We start from the raw sequence: 25,939 nt of genomic DNA, 5'->3' as shown, positions 1-25,939 counted from the left end.
TATGGCAGATGGAAACTGAAAGAAACCTGTTGGGTGTATATATATATGTGTGTGTGTGTGTGTGTATATGTGCATCTCCCACCACCACCATCACCACCGCTTTGACATTTGGTGTGTTTATGTCCCTGTAACTTAGTGGTTTGGTGAGAGTGATCAAGAGAATAAGTACCAAGCTTAGGGAAAAAAAGCACTGGGATCAATTCATTCAACTAAAATTCCTGAAGGTGGTGCCCCAGCATGGCTGCAATCTAGCAACTAAAAAAAGAGACAAAAGATCTGTTTAACTCTGAGTGTGCTGATCAAGGTGATCACTTCTGGTTCAGAAATATATATATATGTAAAAAAAAAGAAAAAAAGAAATTAAAAATTTTTTAAATCAGGAAAAGCTTCAGAACCAAAGATTTTGGAAAATCAATGATGAATCCATATTTGCAAAGAAGTATATAACTGATTGAACTAACATCAAAATGTTTTAAAATCATCATCATCATCATTTAATGACCATTTTCCTTGCTGGTATGGGTTGGACGGTTTGACTGAAAACTGTTAAGCTGCACCATGTTCCAATCTTATTTGGCATGATCTCTACAGCTGGATGCCTTTCCTAATATCAACCACTCCAAGTAGTGGGTGCTTTTTACATGCCACTGGCATCAGCCATGATTATGATTTCACTTAGTCTGATGGGTCTTCTCATATTGCCCAATGTTTGAAGGATGCTTTTTACGTGCCACCGAATGTTGGGCTTATTGCCCCCAAATGATGGCAAACATTAAGTTCCACAAGATTTAAACTGAGAATGAAGAAGAAAAACAAAGTACTGTTTGAAGATTATCCAATTATTTCTGTTGCCAATCCTCCCATGGAAGTACAATTAGTAAAGACAGAATAAAAAATAATTAAAAAAGAAAAAACACAAGAGATTGGTTGGAGATGTAAAGCAATTTATTTCAAGAATACATAATATATATAGATAAAAAGAACATTTATTTAAAATACAATAACAAAATACTGATGATTTATTTATAATGAACATGATAGTTTGCAGTAATAAAAGAAATCTAGCAGAAAAGCAAACTGGTGTTAAATTCTTTGACAAATAATAGTCAATGTCAAAATAAAAATAGAATAAAAATGGGATGCAGTTTTTTGGGGGAAAGATACACACTCTAAAAATGGCTTGCTCCAAAAGTGAATCAAAACTACAAGTTAATGGAACAGTTTATAGGGTAACTCTACTAGTTACGATGAAATGGACTGGATGAATAAGAGAAGTGTCTTTGGAAGTGTGTGCGAGTGATCACATGCAAATGTGTATGATTGTGAGATCATGTGTGAGTATGCATGTGATCGTGTGTGTGTGTGTGTGTGATCATGTATGAGCAGGACTGTGAGTGAGCGTGACTGTACAAAAAAAATGTGGTATCAAAAAAATAGGTGCAGGCGTGGCTGTGTGGTAAGAGTTTGCTTCTCAACCCCATAGTTCCAGGTTCAGTCCCATTGTGTCACACCTTGGACAAGTGTTTTATACTATAACCTCGGACCAACCAAAGCTTTGAAAGGATTTGGTAGCTGGAAACTGAAAGCAGCCCATCACGTCTGTGTGTCTTTGTGTCTGTGTCCACCCTCACCACTGCTTGACAACTAATGTTGGTGTTTACATCCATTACTTAGTGGTCCGGCAAAAGAGATCGATAAAATAAATATCAGGCTTAAAAACAAGTACTAACATAAATTCATTTGACTACAGCTTTTGAAAAATGGCAGCAGTCTAATGACTGATGTAAAAGATTAAAAGATTTGTGTTGACCAAGGTGATCACTTCTGGTTCAGAAAAAAAAAAATGAGGAAAGGCATCAGAACCAAAGAATCTTGGAAAAAAATCAATTATGTACCTCTATTTTTGAAGAAATATATAACTGATTGAACATTAAAATGGTTTTAAAACAACATCTTAATCCCCAAGGGATGGTAAACATCAATTTCCACAGGATTTGAACTGAGAAAGAAGGAAAAGAAAAAGTACTGTTTGCAGATTATCCAATTACTTCTGTTACTAATCCTCCCATGGAAGTATGATTAGTAAAGACAAAATAAAAATAAAAAAGTGTGGTTACAGATTTATTTCAAGAATACATAACTCACACATACATGAGTGTATATTAACAAAATAATTAAAAATAAAAAAAAAATATATATATAAATAAAATTTTTTTAAAAATCACCGGTGGGGGTATAAAAGATAGTTTGAAAAAGCAAATAACATTTATTTAAAGTTTAATAACAAAATACTGATGATTTATTTATAATGAACATAATAGTTTACATTAACAAAAGAAATCTTGTAGAAAAGCAAACTGGTGTCACATTCTTTGACAAATAATAGTCAATGACAAAATAAAAATAGAATAAAAAAGGGATGCACAGTTATTTTGGGGAAAGATAAACACCCTGAAAAAGGTTTGCTTCAGTGGTGAATCAAAACTACAAGCTAAACAAACAGTTTATAGGGTAACTAGTAGTTACAATGAAATGGACTGGATCTATAAGAGAGGTGTCTTTGGTTGCTATTTTCACTGGTCAAGCACCATGCTGGTTGGCAAGAATAGGAAGTATATTACAGTGTGAGTGAGTGTGATCGTCAGAGTGAGCGTAGTCATCAGAGTGAGTGAGTGTGAGTGAGTGTGACTGAGTGCATGTGGTATAAAAAACATAGTTGTAGGCATGGCTGTGTGGTAAGAGTTTGCTTCCCAACCGCATAGTTCCTGGTTCAGTCCCACTGTGTGGCACCTTGGGTGTTTTCTACTATAGCCTTGGGCCAACCAAAGCTTTATGAGTGGCAGATGTAAACTGAAAGAAGCTCATCATGTGTGTGTGTGTGTGTGTGCATGTCTGTGTCTATGTTTGTCCATCCCCACCACCATTTGACACATCCAGTGTTGATGTGTTTACATTAGGGCTGTGGAGTTGGAGTCAAGACAATTTTTGTGTTTTAGGAGTCAGTGAAAATCAGTTAACTCTTACTCCTCAAAAATATTATACTGTTTATTTGATAGAAAATGCATAGTTTATTTAATTATGCTTTATAATAGAACATAAGAAAATAAACTAAACAACAATAGGAGTGTCTGTAAATATATTCAAATTAAGAATTAGCTATACACTATAAATTTGTAAAAACTAACATTCCCTTCTCCAAGCTTAGATTCGAAACCGAATCTAAGAATTCTTCCTCGTCAGATTTACTGTGAGCAACAGGCGCGAAATCAGGTTTTCTTTGTCCTGTCAAAAAAATGATGGATAACCTCCCCTCGACCTTATAACCTCATAGATGTCAAGTGAAGTTCAACTGGACAGCGACTGACCTACTCAGGTACTAAACCTGCTGCAGCATGTCCATCCTTCTAGCAGCCCCTGATGTTTATAGATAGGAGAATTTAGCAGGGAGGACAGAGAGAGAGAGAGGGAGACTGTGATTCGCCACAGACTGACCCAGTGCTCCGCGACTATCACAGAGATTTGCCATGCCACGCTAATGAGAGAGAGAACTACTGCAAGATGAAAGAACAAATACACACACGAACATATTTAGTCTTCGGATACATCAACTCCACAGATGTACCCTGGTTTCATTTTTCCTAGCAACTCAAAGTAAGTTGCCAAAATTTAATGTAGTGGTGAAGAATATTTACTAACACCAGAGTTCAATGCAGCAAATAAAATATGTTATAGTTGAACATAGTTATCACTTTGTTTACTCACACGCAAACACAAACATACAACATTACTCCACCACATTTTGGTGACTCCACTACATTTTGGTTACCCCGACGTTATTCTGTTCGTGCAGTTTCTCTTTAATGGCAATTTTTGTGCCAGCTTTAGGACCAACCGTTTTTCCAGTCCTTTCACTACAATTACTTTTCTGTGTCGTCTGTTTTATCTTCGACACAAAGACTGGTGTGAGGCTATTGTAGTGAAACCTCTCCCTCGGGCATTCAATCATAAATGATAACGAAGCTGCTAACATCTAGCCTTCAGCTACCTTGGACCTTTCTGTCCACCATCCTGATTGGTTATTATTTGCACGGCAATTGTCCCCATGTTCTGCTTGCTAAGGGTGGATTACGTCCAATCGTGGCTTTGTGATAAGGTCACGTGAGATAGAGTTTTTCTGGGTTTCCGGTGAGCCCTATTTCAGCTATAAACAAGCCTGATCTAACGACGGTAGTCGTCTTCGATTCCAGATCTCTCACAGGTCTGGTCGCTGACCACACATACAGAACATAGCTACAGCCAGTTCCAGCGCCGACGTCTTCACCACCTATGTACTGACTACCACAATGTCGTGCGCCAGCAACCTCACCAACAGGCACACACCAATATCAACATACTCGGTTTTATATTGACAATGAAGGTATCATCCAGGAAAATAGAAATTGCAACCATTGAAGCTATTGAAAATTGCGTAAAAGAAATTAAAAAATTCACCACATTCATCACACGAGGAAGGAAGTATGGCACAGTGGAGGTGCGATTTGTGACTGAAGACGAAGCGATAAAGCACTCCACTGTAGCCATAAAGACAGAAGAATGGGTACTTTTGCCAGCGTACTGTAGCAAGCGTGTTGTCAGGGTGAGAGTGGGCAAGGCACCCTCAGAAATAAATGAAACATGGCTGGTAGCAGCGATAATGTTTAACATGGAGGAAGACGTAAGAATACTTAAAGTGACAAGAACCAAAAGGTTAAATTGGTGGTGTTATGGCACAGAGATGGCCATACAAGCCAGTTTAAAAGACTTAAATGAAATTGCAGAGGAATTGAAGTTGAATTTGACGACCTGCCACCCATGGTGGATTATAGAGAATTGGATCACTATGTGAACTATGGTGTTTTTTTTTTTAAAAAAAAAGAGTAATTAAAATTTTATTAAAAAAAAAAACGATGCTAACGAAAGCAACAAAAGAATAAAGAAAAGATCAGAAACTGTCTGTAAAAACGTTCAAATGGTACTGCTTGAGAGTGGGGCTCAGGCAGCCATTTCATCCTCATTCATTATATAACATTTTGCTCATTTCATTAGTTTTATTTTTGTCCCCACTGAGGTGTTCTGTCTGTCCTTGTGCTGTCCTCTCTATGTAAGAGCCTGAGTGCTTGAATAAAGAATTAAACATTTAAGGCAGCATGCCTGAGATATGGTCATCTCTCAAACGATGACACACTGGAAAAGGCATTGCTAGAAGTAACTGCCTCTCAGATGCCCTTACAGTTATGTGTTATGTGTGCTGCCCTGTGCATGTATATGAACTCTGCAAATGCTCTTCACCTGTGGACCACACACAAGGAATCCTCAATTGAAGATTTACTACAGAACATGCAGAAAACATGACACTGCACTCAATTTGGGCTGCCATAACCTGTTGGAGTACCACAGCTTGACCATCATGAAGACTCGATCACCCAGGCATTGCAACACTTACTGATGAACAGAAACCGATTGATAATGCTGTGCTTGAATCTATAGATAAGAAGAGGAGAGGTGATGTTCCCAACCACTTCTGTTTCTATGTAGATGCACCAGGAGGTTGTGGTAAAACTTATGTTTAATATCATAATTTCTTATCTGCAAAGGAACAACTGCAACGTGTACAGTGGTGATTGGACAGCCATTGCCTGTACACTACTGTCAGGTGGAAAGACTATCCATAGTTTGTTCAAATTGCTTGTCCCACTCACGGAGGCCAGTGTTTGTAATGTACCAACCACTTCAGACCATGCAAATCTTTTGCGAAACCTGGATTTGATTATTTTCGATGAGGCTTCTATGATCCCTTCATTTGCTCTTCATGCTTTTGATAAAGCCTTGCAAGATATCACTGGCATTGCTGCTGTTTTTGGTGGTAAAGTTGTGCTCTTGGGGGAAGACTTTAGGCAAATCCTATCCATATTGCCAAGAGGAACTCGTGAAGCAATTATTGAAATCTGTATAAATTCTCCTCTATGGCTGAATTTTATCCAATAGTGATTAAGCCAAAACATCAGGACAGCAGCATATCAAAGGGAATTGCAGCATGGCTCTTGCATCTTGGCAATGAGACATATGCAGCGCCACAAGATCATAATCTTGCTGTTGATGACGTTGATGATATAGAAGTGCTACAAGTTTCATGCGTTGGCGGCTCCTGTGGTGGACGACATCTTCAACAATACATCTGAGGAAGAGAGAAGTAGAGTAATTCTTTTGCCAAAGAACTCAGACTGCCTCCTGATCAATGAAAAAGTTTTGAGACAACTTCCAGGTGACCGCCACACCTATTATAGTACAGATAAAGTTTTGAAAGTTGATCCTGCTGAGGCTGAGCGCTATCCATTTGAATTTCTAAACTCTTTGACACTATACGGAATGCCTCCTCATATATTGAGTCTAAAACTCAACTCAATAGTAATGCTTCTTCGTAACATTTTTATCTTGGAGAAAATTACAGACTTATTAAATGTATGAGATGGAAAGCTTTCTTTTACAACATAGAAGAGGACACTACAGAGAACATACTGTATGGAATTAAATCAAAGAAATTCTCTCCAAAAATCAAATACTTCGAAGCGGACCTACTGAAGCTCATGAACAAAATAAATGAACTCTGCAATGGTACAAGACGGGAAGTGATGGCCATGCATCAACATTCAATCAAGGATTCCTTGATTAGTGGCTCACTAATTGGCAGACGTGTCCTCAACCCCAGAATAAAGCTGTCTCCAGGTGACCCTAACTTGCCATTCACCTTGGAGAGAACCCAGTTTCCTGTCCATTTGTCATATGCCATGACTATTGAGAAGGTGAGATTGCTACCTCAGCCCGAGTTCAGTCAGGGGCAGTTGTATGTGGCATACTCTTGAGGTCTCAAACTTTCAGATGTAAGGGTTAGGGTGAAGAAGACAGACAGACAAGGAAGGAGAAGAGGGCAAACTGTTACTAAGAATATTGTCTGCCGAGAGGTACTGACTTGAAGGAGTGGGGTGTTTTAAGAAATTCTGGAGACCCTTGATTGCATTAGGTATGAGTGCTTGGTTTATTTATATATATATATATATATATATATATATATATATATATACTATCTGTATCACGTCCACACTTTGTTGTTTTTTTGTTATTGTTTTTTGTGTTTTTTTGAACTTATATGACGTACGCTCACACGGACCCTGGCCTTTCAACTGGATTTGATGTACCCAACTGCCGGAATCTTTTGTTACCTCGGATTACTGTTCCTGTTGGATCTGCGTTTCCTGCACCTTGATTGAACATCAGCAAAATTTGTCCGTGACTCTTACACTTTTTTCACCTTTATCTCGTTCTCCTTCTACCTATCTCGTCCTTCCCTTGTCTCGCCACTAATAACACCCACACCGACATTCACATCCTCTCACCATGCCTGACCTTCACTCCTTCCTCCAACATCTTCAGTCCTTTCTTTTTTTCCCCCACAATGCTTGCAACCCACAAAAAACCTCTCTTACTTGCTTTTCAAAAAGACGAGCCACACGAGCCATCTCAACTTTCTCACCCGCTATCTCCGCCATCACGTCATACCCCGTGGCTTCCTCTTGAAATTCCACGCTCCCCCCTATTCCTCCCCCTTCATCGAGGCCACTCTTGCCCGCCTCATCATCCGTTCCACCCGTTCCCTCCTCCACTCCGTTGACCATCAACTCTCCCAAGTTTACCTCCTCCTCTCCTCCCTCTGCCCTCAACCCTTCACCCAACCTATCCTCCGCTTCCTCCTTAATCTCAATCACCAACTCCACAATTTCCTCACACACACAAAAAATAAAAAACTCCACCGCCTCCTCAACCCCCACCCTTCCGCACCCCATGACACCCTCCCCTTCAGCTCCCCCTCCACCGCCCATTCCACACACTCACACTCCTCCCACCCGGACATCCAAACCCCCACCCCATCCTCCTCCCCCTCCCGACCCTACTCACCCTACCACCCCGCTTCCTCACATAATAGTATGACACCAAAAGAAAGAATGAGACCTCAATATTATGTAAATAGAGGAATTTATCTGTAATATAATGTGTGACAATTCGGTTGCCATAATAAAACTTTTGGAGAAAATTACAGACCTTATTAAGCGTATGAGATGGATAGTTTTCTTTTACAATATGGAAGAGGACAGTACAGAGAACATATTCTACGGAATTAAATCTAAGAAATTCTCTCCAAAAATCAAAGGCTTGGAAGACTTCGAAGTGGATCTACTGAAGCTCATAAACAAAATAAAATTGCGTCTTTTAACGCTTTCCAACCGAAACTGAAAAAAGATATCCAAAACAACGGCACTTTTTTCTGATAAAACCAAGAATTCATACCTTGTAGAAAACAGCACATATTCATGACTCCTACACAACAGCATTATTAATAATTACATTAAAGCTAGGCCACAAATTTATAATGACATTAATAAAAAAGCTCGCATCATCGCCATCAGACTTAAATTAGATAAAAAATATAGAGGTCCTTCCCAAAAAAGAAGCCTTTATAACTATTAAAGACCATAAAAAGAACTTCCTATCTAATCCTAGATAACACCAAGATAAAAAAAAAAAAAATAATATAGCAACACATCTTTTTCAAATATGATCAACAAACAGTTATTCCCTACAAACTGAGTTATTTGAAAATCTTTTTTAAAGTCCTCCGACCAAACTGCTTTTAGACTTTCACAGAGCGCCTTACGTTCAGCAAAATGCTAGCTGCTGAAAGTTTCCAACAGCGCACTGTACGCCTAGCCAAAATGGTTTCATACAATGCTGCTTCCAGGGTTACAGAGGGCCCAGAACAAAGGGTGACTCCCGAACGGGACACTGTGGCGATGACTGCTTCCATGGCTTCTGAAGATGCAGATGGGTGGTCCTTTACCATTGCAAATGTGGCTTCTGCTACTGCTGCGAGACCTTTCCACGACCAACATGAGCAGCGTTCTATGTTGCAGCCGAACAGCCGATGGCAAGAGCTGCCCGTGGGCTTTCAAGTATGAGCCCAACTTTAATTACTCCATCCGCGCTGACATAAATATATGCAATGCTAAATATGCTGACATAGATATATGAAATTCTGATGGAGAGCCATCTGGAATGTGCTGCTTAAACAGTAAGGTCAGCTTGCCCCCTCTTCTGCAACCGCCACAGCATTTGAAGGAACTACTTACTGCTTCTACTTCAAGGTCATCCAAATTCCTTCAGATCATCAGGAATTACAATTGTGTGCTTCAGATGACTTCTTTCGGGGCTAACGTTGTCACAGACAGTGGTTGGATGCCTACTTTCAAGGTCCAGGGACAGGTGTACCATCTTATTGGGTCGCTCCAGCCACTACAAAATTGCAAGCCTTCGTTCCTCCAAATTTACTTTACTTTATTCCGAACTACAGTAGGCAACTTGATGTGCGGTTCGGCGTTATTCCACGACCTGCAAACACTGACGCTGACACTTTTGACAGGGACGTGCTGCGCAGTCTGCAAAACATGCTTCATGAGCACAACAGCTATATTCCCAGTTTCAAATACGCCTTGGAAACAGCCCCTTCACCAAACTTCACCATTGTCGTCGATGCTGATAAAAGACCTTCTGGGGAATACACACACCGTTATAACACTCCTTCATGCAATGAAGTGGCTGTATTTCTCCATGGTGAACAGCACAATAAGCGAGACATAATTATTCAAAGACGTGACAGTGGTCTTCAACGTATTACTGTGACACATCGTTCATACAACGCCCTGCAGTATCCCATTCTTTTTCCATATGAAGAAGACGGGTCGATTATATTCCATATGGAGAAGATGTGGTCAATTATATTCAGAAATCTGGCCTTATAGAGATTTTCCCTAATGTGTCACTGGCTCTCCGAATTATCCTTTCAATACCTGAGAGCGTTGCAAATGGAGAGCGCAGTTTCTCCAAATTAAAGTTGATTAAACCATACCTGCGGTCCACTATGGCATAGGAAAGACTTTGTGGATTGTCTATGATATCTATCAATCATAATATTCTGCAAAGAATATCCTAACACCATCCAATGAGGTCTATACGAAAATGCTTCTAGAGAAAATGATAGACCTCATACAGCACATGAGGTGGAAGGCCTATTTCTACAAATAAGGCATGCTACCCTCCAAAGCCAATATGTACGGAATCAGGTGTAGGAGGTTCTCACCAAGAATCAAAGAACTCAAAGCCTTCGAAGTGGCCCTACTGGGCATCGTACCCAGGCTAAAGTTCCCTAAGTCTTCTTCCTCTTTTCAACGCAAACTCTGTGAAGACATAAAACAGCTAAAAAATTCTGACAAGTCCTTAATTTTCTTGGATAAGACGAAAAACATGTAAAGCCAAACAGATAGCAATCAGCCTAGGTATTGCAGACAAGGTAAAAATTTTAACCAAGAGAAATGCCTTCATCACAATAAAAAATCACAAGCTGAACTTTGCTTCTAACCTCAAATGCCACTTGATCAACCTTGCCAAATCCAAGATTGGCCAGGTGAGCAAGCATATACTGAGGAAGATCTACAATGACATAGGTAGAGCCTCCGGCCTCTCTCTGTGGTGCAGCACCAAAGAGGTGACCCCATGGTTTAATGTCAACCAGGCAGAGCAAGGTTCACACAATTCAACAGTTGATTTTAACCCATTGATTTCAAAAAGGTTGCTGCTAAAGGAACTTTCCTTTGTTAAGGGCTTCACAGACATTAGTGATAGAGAAATAGACATTATCATGCATGTCACGAAAATGGTGCTGTTCAATAAAAATTCAATGTGGGTCAAGCAGTCTGACCCTAAGAGTTCCTTCAATGTGGCAATGGGAGCCTACAACCGTGCCGATGTGTGATCTAATTGGACTATACATCCTGGATACCTTAGGGAAGAAATTCCCTTTGGTCTGGGTCAACGGGCACACACTCGATAAGCTTAGAAAGGACCTGATTAGCACCCTAGGATCCATGGGACTCAAAATTACTATCAAGATGACTCTCACCACTGTAGACTTCCTAGACATCACTTTATACTTGGGCTCTGGTACACACAGGCCCTATCACAAGCCAAACAAGAGGCTGTCCTATATCAACACAGCCTCTTGGCACCTCTCTATGTGTTCAAGAACGTAGTGAAGGGTGTCAGCAAGAGGATCTTGAATCTATCCTCTAGTCCAGATATCGATGCCAACACCCCCTACTACAAGGTGCTGGTGTCCAGTAGGTTTAAAGACCACATCTACATACCAGACCCTAGCACCCACAAAAGGAAGCACCAGCTGGCTATTGACACACATCTGTGCTCTGTCAGTATTTGCAAAGGGAAGTCATCCTTCCCATCTTGATCTTATGTGATACGCACGGACTCGAGTTTCTGGGTATTTACCCTTCGTCAGCGTATGACAATCACCGATCTTCGATGCGAAGGGGTTCCAATGCAAATACATCTCTACTTTTTCCAGTGACGAAAATTCACTGATCTCGATAAAGTGAAAACAAGCAATGTTAAATCTCTAACGAGGTATAAACAGTAACTGCATGAGAACGTGCAGGGTGAATGTTACTGTTGCTTTTAGCCCCAGGATACCGACAGGGCACAGATGTGTGTCAATAGCCAGCTGGAGGAGATGTTCTCCTGGGGCTAAAAGTAACAGTAATATTCATCTCATTTAAGTGGCAAATATACTTCATGTTCAGAGATTTAACATTGCTTGTTATCACTTTTTTGAGATCAGTGAATTTTCATCACTGGAAAAAGTATATATGTATTTGCATTGGGACGCCTTCGCATTGAAGATCGGTGATTGTCGTATGTTTTGTTGCTACTTCTACATTTAGTGAGTTATTTCTGTCCATTATTATCGTTACTTTTATGTTGCTGATTATTGTAACTTGTTTTGGAATTTGAACTGTTAAACATTGTATTACGTTAATTTGCGCCCTGCGGGGCAAAAAGTTGTTTTCTCTGCTCTCTTTGTAAAGAGATTGTGAACTGTTTTTCTGTGTTCCCGTGAAAGGAAAATTTATTTTCTTTCAATATGGATGATGAAATGGCGAAGCACCTAGAATTCCTATTGTGCAATGAGGACTTCCCACTTTTACAGGAAGAAAATGTTCCAGAAAATACTCAAGTATTACAAGGTAACCAAAAAGTAACCGAGGCAATAAAAAAGGTGAATAATTTTTCAACCGCTGTTGGCGGACAATTCGAAGAAATGGAAATAATACCTGAACAGTGGTTCAAATATAAAAATTTGATTAAGCGAACCAACAATGAAACAAGGTTAATACCGCCAAAGGAAACCATACAAGAGTTGGCAGTAAAAACTGTAATTAAAAAGTGTACAACCGTAAAGAGAAACGGATAATGATGATGAAAACTGACACAATTGAAAAGTGCCTTGCCCCTGTGTGGGAAAAAATCAAATATGTAGGAAGAGGGCCACGAAATGCTACAGTAGAGGCTCAATTTGAAAACGCCGAAGTAGCAAAGGAGGTATCTACGCTAACTTTAAAGACATACGAGATAATGTTATTAGCCACGTACCTTGGCCGGAGAACTGCTAAAATTACAATAGAGGAGATTCCGGCTGGGTATGACGTGTATTGGATGGTAGCAGCATTAATATACGACGTAGAAGAGCAAGTCAAAATACTATCTATGAAAAGAAGAAATGCACTCAATTGGAAGGGGCAGATGCTAGAACTCTTAGTCCAAGCTTCCAACGAAATCCTAGAAACCAGACCAGACAGGATTTTCATAAGGGAGGGACCCAGTGCAAGAGTGTCGGTGGAGGGACGGAGGCCCAGATGTTTCAAATGTGGTGAAAAGGGCCAGGTCCGCTCTGAATGTGAGAAAATAAAAAAACCAACACAAAAAAAGTAAAGTCCCTCCCCAAAAGGAGGGAAAAAATACCAGAGAAAACTCAACAGAGAAAAGACGACAACCAAGGAAAAACGAAAATGCCGGTAAACACAATAGAAAAAGATAAAAGCAAGGTAGAAATGGAGTTCCAAGTAGTATCAAATAAAAGGAAAAAAACCCCTTGGTCCAGATTCCCCTCCCCCTTCAAGAAAAAAAAAGACAATACGCAAAACACAAATAAAATACCCCCATCCATTCCCAAACTGAAACCTGCTACTAAACCCCCACAAGAAAGAATTGTTTCTTACAATTCAAAAAATGAAATGTTACACGCATTAATTACCAAAAAAAACTATACGGTGTTGGGACCTATTGAAGGTAAACTGCCACACATACGGTTGGCAAGGATCAGTGTAGAATATTATGAACAATTTAAACAACGATATACAGAAGATATTTATGATGTGAGTCAGTGTATTGTAAAAGAAAAAATTATATTAACACCAATGGCTACACTAGTCAAAGAAGATACAGGAGGAGGGGACGATGAAAGTCGTGAAGCCCCTCCTGCAAATTTAAAGGTAAACTAACTGCTTTTTATCATGGAAGTTAAGTTAGGATGCATAAATGTATGTGGCCTGGGGTCAAAATGGAAGCAGACATGCCTCCTAGACGACCTCAGGTCGCGAAAGATAGAAATATGCGTTGTGACTGAGTCCAAGATGAACGGCCCACAGTCGTTCTCGCCTCTTCTGAACAACTACGAGAAATTTATTTCTCCGAGTCAAGGAAGGAGTGGGGGCGTTGTGGTACTGTTAAAAAAAAACTTGGATGTACAGGTAAGTACAGTCTTTCTAGACCTAGAAGGTAGTCTGGTCGTTCTAGATGTGACATACGTGAGTAAGCAGTCTTTCAGGTTGGTAGCAGTCTATGCTCCACTAGAGAATAGACAAACGGTTTTCTTTCAAGACTTGGAAAATTTTCTAGTGACGTCGAAAACTTTAGTTTTAACAGAAGACTTTAACACTATTCTCAACGTGCGAGTGGATAGTGGTGGCTCGATCAATAGAAGAGAAAGCCCTGGCCTAAAAAGGCTACTAGCAAGCTATAACAAGTTTCTCGTACTGATATGGAATTTGAATTATCTTCAAAAACTGATTTCCCCGAGATGGGAGAAGGAAAAAAAGATGTTACACCAAAACAAAGTTTCTCAGACGCTGTAGGCGGTAACGTAATTGAACTTGTATCAATGGAGAAACTCTTCCAGTTCAGAAAATTAATACAGAAATCTGGTGAAGAGACAAAATTGGTACCGCCCCGCTGAAACTATAGAAGCCATATGGAAAAAAACCGTAGTCTACAAAGTTTATAACATAAAAGAAAAAAAAAATAGCGGATGTAAAAAAACGAAATATGGAACAAAATTCGCTACGTTAGCCGAGGAGTGAGAAGCGCTACAATAGAAGCTCACTTCGAGTCGGCGAGCATAGCGAAGGAGGTTTCAACTCAGACTTTGAAGAACGAACAGATAATGCTGCTGCCTACATACTTAGGCCACAGAACGGCAAAAATCACTGTGGAGGATATACCCGAGGGATTCGATGTTATGTGGGTAGCAACTGCAATAATCTATGATGTAGAGGGGAAACTAACGATATTGAGCATGAGAAAGAAAGGGGCGACGAACTGGAAAGGCCAGAGCCTTGAAATGGTGATTCAGGCAGACAATTCTACCCTAGAAAATCTACCAGATAGTCTTCATAGGGGAGGGGCATACTATTCATGTATTGGTGGAGGGACGTAAGCCAAGGTGCTTTAAGTGCGGACAGAAGGGCCACGTTCGCTCCGACTGCACGAAAAAAAAAATGGCTCATGCCCCTCCCTAAAACGCTGCGATAAACACAGACAACACAGCAACAACCAAAGAAAACTCGAACAAAAAAAAAAAAACAAGCCAAAAACCAAGAGGAAAAGAAACAGAATGAAAAACAAAATAAAAATGAAAAAGGAGGAAAAAAACCAAACAATAGAAAAAGAAATGGAATTCACGACTGTCATGCATAAAAGGAAAAAATCTAATACCCCAGACTCCACACCCCAAACAAAAAAAATTAATAATAATACAGACGAACAACTTAAAAAAATTCCCCAATCCTACCCCGCTGGCACTACGTTGATAGGTCAACATTTTGCCATCCCCCACCCACCAACATTGAAAGGACTAAAAAACACGGACAAAATAGTGGCTTTCAATGCCAAAAATGAGAAGGTGGTTCGCCCAATTAAGGCACACCATCGAATTAAAACTTTCAAAGCAAAAGACAGTGAAGTGAGATATGCAAAAATTGGCGAGGAGGAATGGAAAGAAAAACTCCTCCAAGAAGTAGTGAAAGAACAATTAATTAAAGATGTCACCCAGGAGGTGATATCCGGAAAGCTTGTCATTAGCCCAGCAGCCACACTGACCCAGAGCCCGGTGGCAACGCCGGTGAAAAGCCTAGCAGCTAAGGGGAGTGCTGAGGAAGCAGGCAGACAAACTGTCATGCTCCCTCTCACAACCGTAAGTAAATGCCTTTCTTTTCTCGATGATTAAGATAGGCTGTTTAAATGTACGTGGAATGGGGTCGAGATGGAAACAGGCTTGTTTCCTGAACGACCTCACAACACATAGAATAGATGTTGCTATTGTAACCGAGTCCAAGATGAAGGGACCTCAAGCGTTCTTGCCTCTTCTGAATGGTTACGAGAAATTTATTTCTCCTAGCCAAGGAAGAGGTGCAGGCGTGGCAGTCCTTATCAGGAAGAACTTGGACTTACAGGTTAGTACTGTCTTTCTGGACCCAGAAGGTAGGCTGGTTGTACTTCCTCTCTTGTATGGCATTGATCTTGCTACTATGGACCATTCTAACGAATACGGCTTATTATTTTCTTTGAGTTCCCAGATGTATTTGCTAAGACTAGTGCTTGCTATTTTCCTTCTATCTCTAAATGTTGTGAAGTGATTAGATATTCTCCTACATACCTGTCCAGATGTTCAACCAAGGTATTTCGTGGTGCCTGTTTGGGTCTTTACCTTACATTGATATACTATATTTTTGACTTTCGCGTTGGGTCCTTCAAATTTTAATCTCCTAGGGTTTACCTCATTTACTGTGATTAGGTTCTTACTCTTACAGACCTTACCCCTATTATTAATAGTACCTCCATTATTATTATTATTATCATCATTCTCATCATCATTATTATTACTATTATTATTATTATTGCTATTTATATCATTGTTCAAATTCTCATTCCCCCCTATTTCTTTAGACTTAGGTATTTTAAGGTTATGCGCTGCTATTATTTGTGCTAGGTTCCTAGTATTTGAAAACCCAAACCTAATTATGTGCGTATTGATAATTTTACCATAGTGTGAGCTCCTTGGGAAGTGCCTACCTATCACCTCTCTAAACTTTGCTATCAGGTTACTCTTGATATTTCTCCCAAATGGGATTATGAACCAGACTTTATTATCCTTATTATTATCATCATGGTTACTAATATCGTTTTTAAAAAATTTTAAATTGCTTATGTTATGCTTATGGGGTTTATTTCCTTTATTTTCATTGTGTTTATTCCTCTTATTATTATTACTACTGCTGTCACTTGTTTTAATTATGTTGTTATCATTTTCAATATAGGAGACCCTTTCTCTATACCCGGCCTTATTTAATGCTGCATTATAGAAATGAACTTCATTATTGAAGACCCTATTGTTAGCAGATAATTTGGAGAGTCTTAAAGAGATGTTTTTAACTAAATTCTCGATGATAGCCCGATGATAGATGGTTACTTGATTTATTTATATACTTTAGGTTTGTTAGGGGCTTGTGGTATGGTCTATATGTCTCATTCTTAATATCTAACGTTACATATAAGAAGTTTGCCACTGAAATATCATTTTCGTAAACTATACTCATCCCCATTCTACTGAAAAATCTAGCCAGTCTACCCTTAATTCTCTGCAATTCCTAACATACAAAAGGCAGTCATCTCTACATAGACCCCCCCCCCCCCCCTAACCCTAGGGAATTGATCATTTAATTCGTAAAGGATAAATGAACCCACCATATCAGCTATTTGGGCTGAGTCAGAGCTTCCCATGGGGACATCAAAGGCCTCTGGTGTATCTTTTCTTATCCATATCCTATCTTTAAAGCTAATGAATGATTTCCTCGCTGCTGTTATTACTTTGAATTCTTCTCTAGTGAGGCCTGCCTTCTTATGGAAGAACCACATTGCCTTATTTAGTATTATTGGGTTAATCCTTAAGGAATCTAATCAATGATCCTTTGGGGTGAAGTCTTATGCTATATTGGTAACGATTACAAAATTTACTGGAAAATTATATATATATATATATGTTTTTGTTTGATTAAATAATAAATTTACAGCATTGAATTTAATATTCCTCTAATTATTAGACTTTATAGTGTGACTGTCACTACCTCTTCTACACATCATGCTCATGGCCAAATCAGTGAATGGTTGCTGAAAGCTATGACCACGTAAACCTGTATTCAACTTATTTGCAGAATATACAAGTGAATGAAGATATTGAAACCAGAAAAGTTGAAGATAATGTCAAAGAACAGCTTGGTTGCTTCGTATGTCCTACCATGTCTATGTTGAACAATTCTTTAATGTTTCATGATTACTGTGGTCCAGTTAATCCTAAATCATTCTCAGCTTTTACACACAAGTCAGTGCAGACTGTACAAGAAATTCATACCAAGAATATAGGAATACAATATGATCCTGCCAATAAACTTGTAAAAACAAACATTTCTCTTCTCCAAGCTTAGATTCGAAACTGAATCTAAGTATTCTCCCTCGTAGGATTTACTGTGATCAACAGGCGCGAAATCAGGTTTTCTTTGTCCTGTCAAAAAAATGATGGATAGCCTCCCCTCGACCTTATAACCTCATAGATGTCAAGCGAAGTTCACTGGACAGCGACTGACCTACTTAGGTACTAAACCTGCTGCAGCATGTCCATCCTTCTAGCTGCCCCTGATGATTATAGATAGGAGAGTTTAGCAGGGAGGACAGAGAGAGAGAGAGAGAGGGAGACTGTGATTCGCCGCAGACTGACCCAGTGCTCTGCAATGATCACACAGAGATTTGCCGTGCCATGCTAATGAGAGAGAGAACTACCGCAAGATGAAAGAACCAACACATGAACATATTTAGTCTTCGGATACATCAACTCCACAGATGTACCCTGGTTTCATTTTTCCTAGCAACTCGAAGTAAGTTGCCAAAATTTAATGTAGTGGTGAAGAATATTTACTAACACCAGAGTTCAATGCAGCAAATAAAATCTGTTATAGTTGAACATAGTTATCACTTTGTTTATTCACAGGCAAACACATGCCTATCGCACCCTGACACGATAACACAAACATACAACATTACTCCACCACATTTTGGTGACCCCATCACAGAATTCCGGCCTTCCCTGGAACCAGCTTCAACCAAAGAATAACAGCCTGCACATCATCTGTCAATGAAACAACTAGGAAATTCTCAGAACACAATGGCTTTTCCAGAACCGAACCCAGCGGCGAATACATCACCTACCAGCATGACATTTCAAGCGGCGATTACGTGGAGAATGCCCCCATTCTGGACGCACGACCCTGCATTATGGTTTCACCACATAGAAGCTCAGTTTTCTTCTCACCAAGTACTGAGCGATGCATCTCGACTGTTGCATGTAATCGGTTCCCTATCACCAGAGATCATGAACGTCGTCCGCGACATCATTATAGCACCACACGGTTCTGCATTGTACGACACTGATAAACAGAACTTCCGAGTCCCAATGAAAGCGACTTCACCAACTTCTGACATCAGAAGAATTGGGCCATAGAACGCCTTCCCAGTTTCTACGCAGAATGAAGCAGCTTCTTGGAGATGAGAGCCTCCCCGACAAAGTTTTCAAGCAGCTTTTTCTCCAGCGTCTGCCCTCTAACACACAGGTGGTTCTCGCTTCCACACGAGAATCCACATCCATTGAGGAACTGGCAGAGTTAGCGGACAAAATAGCCGAGGTACCACATAGGTTTTCCACAGTATCGACGGTGACGCCAGCAGCTCCCACTACCAATCCTTTCGCCGACTAGTTCTTCTGAAATTGTGGACTTGCGTTCATTAATGACGCAGCAAGCCGCACAAATACAGACCCTCACAACCCAAATACAGGCCCTATCGCTTGGTAACCAGCGCCGAAGCAGCAGCCGACCGCATCGATATGGTAGACGATCCTGCAGTCCCAGTGCTAGTCGCAACTCACACGACACGTGCTGGTACCATCGAAAGTTTGGAACACAGGCGCGGAAATGTACCAACCCATGCTCATTAGCACCACCCAGTTCGGAAAATGGTACAGGCAGGAATTAAATGCAATGGAAGTTCCTGGTTCGCACCCAGAAAGTCGTCTGTTTTTCGTTTGCGATTGGGTAACAGGCACACGTTTCCTGGTTGACACCGGCACAGAAGTCAGCGTAGTCCCTGTTTCCAGCATTTCAGGAAAACGAAAGGAGACACCAGTCTGTCTTTAGGCAGTTAACCACTCGCCGATCGAAACCTACGGCGAACGGTCCCTAACGCTGAACTTGGGAGTACGCCGCACCTTCTAGTGGGTATTTGTCATCGCCAAACTGCCAACCCCTATCTTAGGAGCCGATTTCCTGCATCATTTCAATCTCCTAGTAGACATGCAAAAGAGACGACTTGTCGACAGCACCACACAACTTACTGTGCGCGGTATAGCCGCTCGTATGGCTACAGTCAGCCCAACCATATTGCTTACAACAACGACTCGTCACAGTACCATCCTGAAACAGTACCCGGACGTCACTCGACCAGTATTCCATAACCAGCCGATTAAGCACGACATCACCCACCACATCAAGACCAGCGGTTCACCTGTTGCTGCACGACCCAGAAGGTTACCACCTGATCGCCTCAAAGCCGTCAAACGGGAATTCCAGCACATGCTCGACCTTGGAATCATCCGCCCGTCCAGCAGCAACTGGTCCTCGCTGATACACTGCATCCCTAAAAAATCATCGACCGATTGGCGGGTTTGCGGTGATTATCAGTCGCTAAACAAAAGTACGGTCAGTGATGCTTATCCAGTCCCTTTCCTGCAGGATTTTTCTAGCTCGCTGCATGGAGCTCGCATTTTTTCCAAGATCGACCTTGTGCGAGTGTACAATCAAATACCAGTAGAACCTGCGGACATCCCAAAAACAGCAGTCACGATACCTTTCGGAATGTTTGAATTCCTGTGTATGCCTTTTGGTTTACGTAACGCAGCACAGACATTCCAAAGGTTTATCGACATGGTCACCAGAGGTTTGCCTTTCATCTATGCCTACATAGACGACATACTGGTGGCCAGTAACTCGGAAGAAGAGCATGACCAACACCTGCACCTGCTATTCAAACGCCTGCGCAAATATAGCGTTGCTATTAATCCCAGCAAGTGTTCCTTTGGAGTTGCTTCCCATCATTTTCTCGGGTACATCATCGATAAGGACGGTATTCGTCCCCTTCCTGAGAAAGTACAGGCCATCGTGGAATTTTCACCACCCACATCTCTCCACAAATTAAGGGAGTTCCTCGGTCTCATAAATTTTTATCGGAGATTTTTACCTCACCTTGCCGAGATAGCGCAACCGCTCACGGATTTGCTACGTCAACGAACTTGCCCTGGATGAAGATCAACTCGCCTCTTTCGCTGCCCTGAAAAAAGCGTTATACAACGCTACTATGTTGGTGTATCCGAAACCAGATGCCCCGCTGTGTTTACTCGTCGATGCATCCGATTCCGGAATAGGAGGCGTCCTACAGCAGCTTGTTGACTCCACTACAAACCTATTTCTACAAATAGCAGTACTCAGACCTAGGAAAATAAGATGGTGGATTGTGAAACACAAGCAAAAACACCTGTGCATACATATGATGTGAAAAATGATAATCAGAAGCTTCTCTTTTACACAGGAATACCAAATTCCATGACTTTGATTGTCTTTTTGATGAAATTAAAGATGATGCAGCAAGTGAAACTTCCAGACATGGTGCATCATCAGAGCAAGTGAGACCCAGACAGCTTCGATTAATTGATGAATTTTTTCTTGTACTTATGAGATTGCGATTTGGGCTAGGATTTAGCATATTGCTTCTACATTAGCACAACTACATGTGGCACAATATTTAATAAGTGGATTGATTATTTAGATGTCCAGTTATCATTTCTGGTAATATGGCCATCAAGAAAAGCAGTGAATGACCATATGCCACCATCATTCCGTGCAAAGTATCCAATTTGTCGAGTTATAGTTGATTGTACAGAAATACGAACTGAGACTCCTTCTTCCCTACAAAGCAAATCATTGATGTACAGTGATTATAAATCACATATGACATAGAAGAGCTTAATAAGTATCAGTCCAGCTGGTGCAGTAACTTTTGTATCGAAATTATGGGCAGGGAGTGTCAGTGATAAAGTTATTACACAGAAAAGCCATTTATTAGATCTCTGTGAGAATGGTGATTCCATAATGGCCAACAAAGGATTTCTTATCTCTGATCTCACAACACCCCATGGGTTCCAGTTGATCATACCCCCCACGTTTAAAATCCAGAAAAAGCAACTATCCAAGAGGGAAGTTTTGGAAACACGGACTATAGGAAACCTTCGGATTCATGTTGAGCGTCAGATAGAAAGAATTAAGAACTTCAATATTTTGAAAACAGTCATGCCTTTAAGTATGTCTCACCAAGTATCAAAAATTTGGAAATTATGTGCTAGGCTGACCAATTTACAGCCACCACTTTGTAACTCATAACTGCATACCCTAAAACACAACAACTAGCAATTCATCATCTTATGTGGTTTTGCTGAGAAATTCAGACTCCCTTATAATGTTTAGAATGATCACTCAATGAAACTGAATATAATACTGTACATAATTATTAAAAATTGACAATTCTTTACTATTATGGGTAAAGAAACGATGCAAAGAGCATAATTTTAATATATTGAAAACACACACGTACACACCAATTTAAATTCCCTAAAAATATATTATCTATAGTGTGTTCAAAAGCACAAATTTGAATTACAATACATGCATATTTTTGTAAAATATTGCTGAAAGTTTCCTGCAAGGTAGTCTCTCTCGTGTTCCCGTTTGCATACACAGCCTGGATATAATATACACATTACATTGCTGGGATGTAAGGAACACTGGGACATAATGCCTTGCTTGCATGAAGTGGGAACTGGAAAATACTTCTGGCAGAACACCTCAAAGATAGAATGTTTTTAGTTTTTCCACCATTGTTAGCCACAAGTTCCACTCAAAGTAGATCCTCTCCACTGACATTGGATGTTTAAGGGTCCAAACTACAAAATCACACCATTTTCTTCCAGTCAATGCCATCTGCCCTTGCACTTGATACAAATAGGAGTGATGTCTTTTCAGCACAACATTGTCTTTAACAGAACAAAAGAAAGCACTGTCCTTTGCACATTCATGAGGGGATAACCATTTCCCCTTGTCACTAGATGGACATTTAATTTTAAGCAATCCTGGTCCATCTGGAAAGTTAGGTATGTCAACTAATCCATCTGGGCTTGCATCGAGATATGGATAGGAGGGATTAATGATCAATCCACAATCCTTCACACTTGTATTGGGGTGAAATTCCTGTATCCTTTTTGTATATAATCGTCAAACAGCAGGCTAATGACTTATACCCAAGCAGGTATGGCTATTTTGAAACGTTTTGTTATACCCCATTACTTGTTTTACAAGGTTGTCCGTTTCAGTCGTGTCTTTATGAACAAAGACATGACCAAAACTAGAACTGGTAATTCGACCCTTTCTTTGTTCTTTCCATGTTCTGTTTTTGTTTTGTCCCCTGGTAATAAGTTCAACTTGAACACACTGTTCCTCACTAATCTTTTAATTATTCAAGAATCTGACAAAGAATTCCCTGACAGATTGAGTATCTAAATTAGTGCTGTCGTGAAATTGAAAGTCAATGTTGTCTTTAATAATATTAGGGACTTGTGTCGTAGCAGAAACACTTTGGTCTGGAGTGTTATCTGCGGTATGACGTCAGCGACTGGGGAGCTGACCGGAAGAGGAACAAGGGCAGATGGCGCCTCGATCAGGATTTCGTGCAAAACGATCGTCTAGGATGTTGGGAGAAGCAGCTGCTATTTCTAGTGTCCTTCGGGTCAAAATAATTAAACAGGCTCTTACTAATGCTAACATCGTGATATTCGATGTTGTGTACGTGTCTGTCATGGTAAAATATGCTACTCCTTGACTGTTGCTTTGCCTTCATCCGTAGCACGAGGTAATTGAAAATATCATTATCTGTGAAATTCGGCAACTTATAAAGATCTTTAGTCAAATCTGCTGAAAGTAGATTGGGATCAGGTAAAACTTTACCGAGAGGAGATATAAGCTTCTGCTTATTCCTGTCTGAAGTACACTTATCGTCCAATGAATTTAATTTGTTGACATTCTTCATTGACAGAATTTTCATACCTTTTAGCCTTTCAACCAGTAACATACTGTCCATATAATCTTAGGTGATTTTTCAGATTAACACCCACACAATCTTCACTAGGGTGTTAGGGTTAGGGTTTTAGAGCCTGGGTTGGGGAATTCCGTCCCTAACCCTAACACCCTAGTGAAGATCGTGCGGGTGTTAATCTGAAAAATTACCTAATCTTAAATATTTCCTTAACTTGGGAACAGTAAGTGCTTCGATAGCTGGGTCATCGAGCTGCTTTGTATGCATGATAAAACATGAAATAATAACAATAGTGTGGCTAGTCTGTGGAAGTTTAACTGTCTACATGGAGTGCCGCCTAGCGAAGGGAGATAACATACTTATCGGAAAGCCCTATAGGAGTCGTACACTATTTACATTTGACGGATATTTGTCCTCATCGTCTTATACTAATTTTATTAATTCTTTTTAACATGCTATTTACCATCTTTCAGTCACAAGATGTTGAGCTGAAGCAATGACATTTGGCCAAGGTAAAACATAGTGGGATTGAACATGGAACTATATGGTTGTCAAGAGAGCTTTTTAACCTCACAGCCTAATAGAATGTTCATAGAATGAAATAACATTAAAACAAAATGTGGCTGAGTGGTAAGAAGCTTCCTTCCTAACTACATGGTCCAGACACCTTAGGCAAGTGTCTACTACTATAGCCTCAGGCCGACCAAAGTCTTGTGAGTGGATTTGGTAGACGGAAACTAAAAGAAACTCATATGTGTATGTGTGTGTTTGTCCCCCTAACCACCACTTGACAACCTTGTGCTGGTGTGTTTGTGCACCTGTGACTTAGTAGTTCGGCAAAAGAGATCAACAGAATAAGTACCACTTCTTCACAAAAGATAAAAAGTCTCGGGTCAATTCATTTGACTAAAAATTTAAGACAGTGCCCAAGTAAGGCTGCAGTCTAATGAGTGAAACAAGTAAAAGATAGAAGCAATGAAGATTTCTGAAAAATCTTAAGACAAGCTCTTATTTAAACAATTGTACACAAACACACACAAGTATGCATATTCACATATATAGAACCTAGAAAATACAGGGAATTCACTAAAATCATTTTCATAGCTGCCAAACGACGATGATGTAGTGTAGAGGTGGACACGAGAAAGATGTGTTTTGTATTTATGTAAATCAAGTGCAAATGTAGAGGTTTGTATACCTTCAAGAAATTATCCTTGTGGAAAGAAGGAGAAAAAAAAAACTGTAGTTGCTCAACCTTCCAGAAAAATACCAACCAAAATATAACCTCAAATTGCAAATAACACTTTTGGAAAATAAGGGTTATTGACATTAAACTATAGTAGCAAATTGGAGGGAATGTAGAAAGAAGCACAAAAAAAAAAAAAAAATAATTAATAAATAAAATTTCACAGCCTTTCATAAAAAACATGTTTAACATATTTCAACATTTTCATTTTCTCCAACTAATTTTATATACATGTCACCTACAACATCTCTTCATAGAAGTCTTCATTCATGAAGATCATAATGTAGCGATAGTATATAGTTTTGATTGCAGTGATGGTGTAGTTTTCATGGTACAGGTAAAAGTGTAATGATGTAGTTTTAGTGGTTTATGATTGTCTTGGTGTTAATGAAACTTGGGGATGGAGTTTTGGATCAGGATACCTATGTAAGTTGGAATTTCTCCGTTTTGACGAGTATTTTTCAGATTTGTTTTTAAACAAAACTCTTGGAAATGATGAGGGACATTTCTTCTTTTTGCTCAAAAGATCATTTCCAAGTGTGTTGTCAAGAAGGAAAAAAAAAATCTGAAAAATCCCCATCAAAACAGAAATTCCAACTTAGGTGGGAATCCTGATCAGAAACTATCTACTCATGAAAAAAAAGTTAACATAGCATAGCCAAATGAATTGACTAATATATTACCACCGGTATTTATTTTAATCCCAGAGGGATGAAAAATTATATTAGTGAAAATTCAGATAATAAAAGGACAAAAATGCTGCCAGGTAATTTAATCCATCACCCAACAGTTGTTTTCGACAAACAATTTTTCTTCAAATTTTTCCATATACCTTAAATTGAAAAAAAAATTACTGTATAGTTGTTACTCACATATCCTCAAAGGACTTCTTACGTTTCAAAGGAGACAATGTCCTCTTCTCTGTCTTTGTTTTTTTCATTTCACACTGCTCAAGTGACTCTTTCTCTCGTTTCTTTTCGTGGCTGTTAGGAGCTGTGACCAATAGGTGGGACAGCAACCCATCGGCTGTCGGTTCTCCTTGGTATTTACTGTAAAGGATGATAGCTGCCTGTATGGAAAGGACTCTATCATGGTTCTTCTCACCTTCAAAGAGGTCCCAGTAGATGCTGTGTTCCCAAATGTGCTTAATGAAACATACTTTGCTTTTGTAGAGTTTAC

The 25,939-nt window shown here is 39.8% G+C and overlaps 2 protein-coding genes and 1 pseudogene across 2 annotated transcripts in view; 1 reads left to right on the top strand and 2 right to left on the bottom strand.

Moving 5' to 3' along the window:
• Nucleotides 1–923: 923 nt before the first annotated feature.
• On the bottom strand, nt 924–22,931 carry LOC128248565 (uncharacterized; the record flags this gene model as incomplete). The annotated part of the gene is given in 1 exon segment (XM_089355904.1): nt 924–22,931. A coding segment is annotated over 1 exon segment (660 nt), but the record flags the coding sequence as incomplete, so codon positions are not given.
• The window catches only part of LOC106883847 (uncharacterized), a 38,863-nt gene continuing 13,847 nt past the window's right edge, over nt 924–25,939 (bottom strand). The window contains exon 3 of the mRNA XM_089356362.1: nt 924–25,939. Coding sequence (XP_089212488.1) covers nt 25,629–25,939 — 311 coding nt within the window. The 3' untranslated portion in view covers nt 924–25,628.
• Nucleotides 20,877–21,809, top strand: LOC149134362 (uncharacterized; annotated as a pseudogene).

The sequence above is a fragment of the Octopus bimaculoides genome, chromosome 8 (genome assembly GCF_046866305.1).
Source record: "Octopus bimaculoides isolate indiv1 chromosome 8, ASM4686630v1, whole genome shotgun sequence".
In the NCBI taxonomy this organism is placed as follows: Eukaryota; Metazoa; Mollusca; class Cephalopoda; order Octopoda; family Octopodidae; genus Octopus; species Octopus bimaculoides.
Note: the sequence above shows the minus strand (reverse complement) of the source record. Positions and strands in the feature narration are given on the sequence as shown.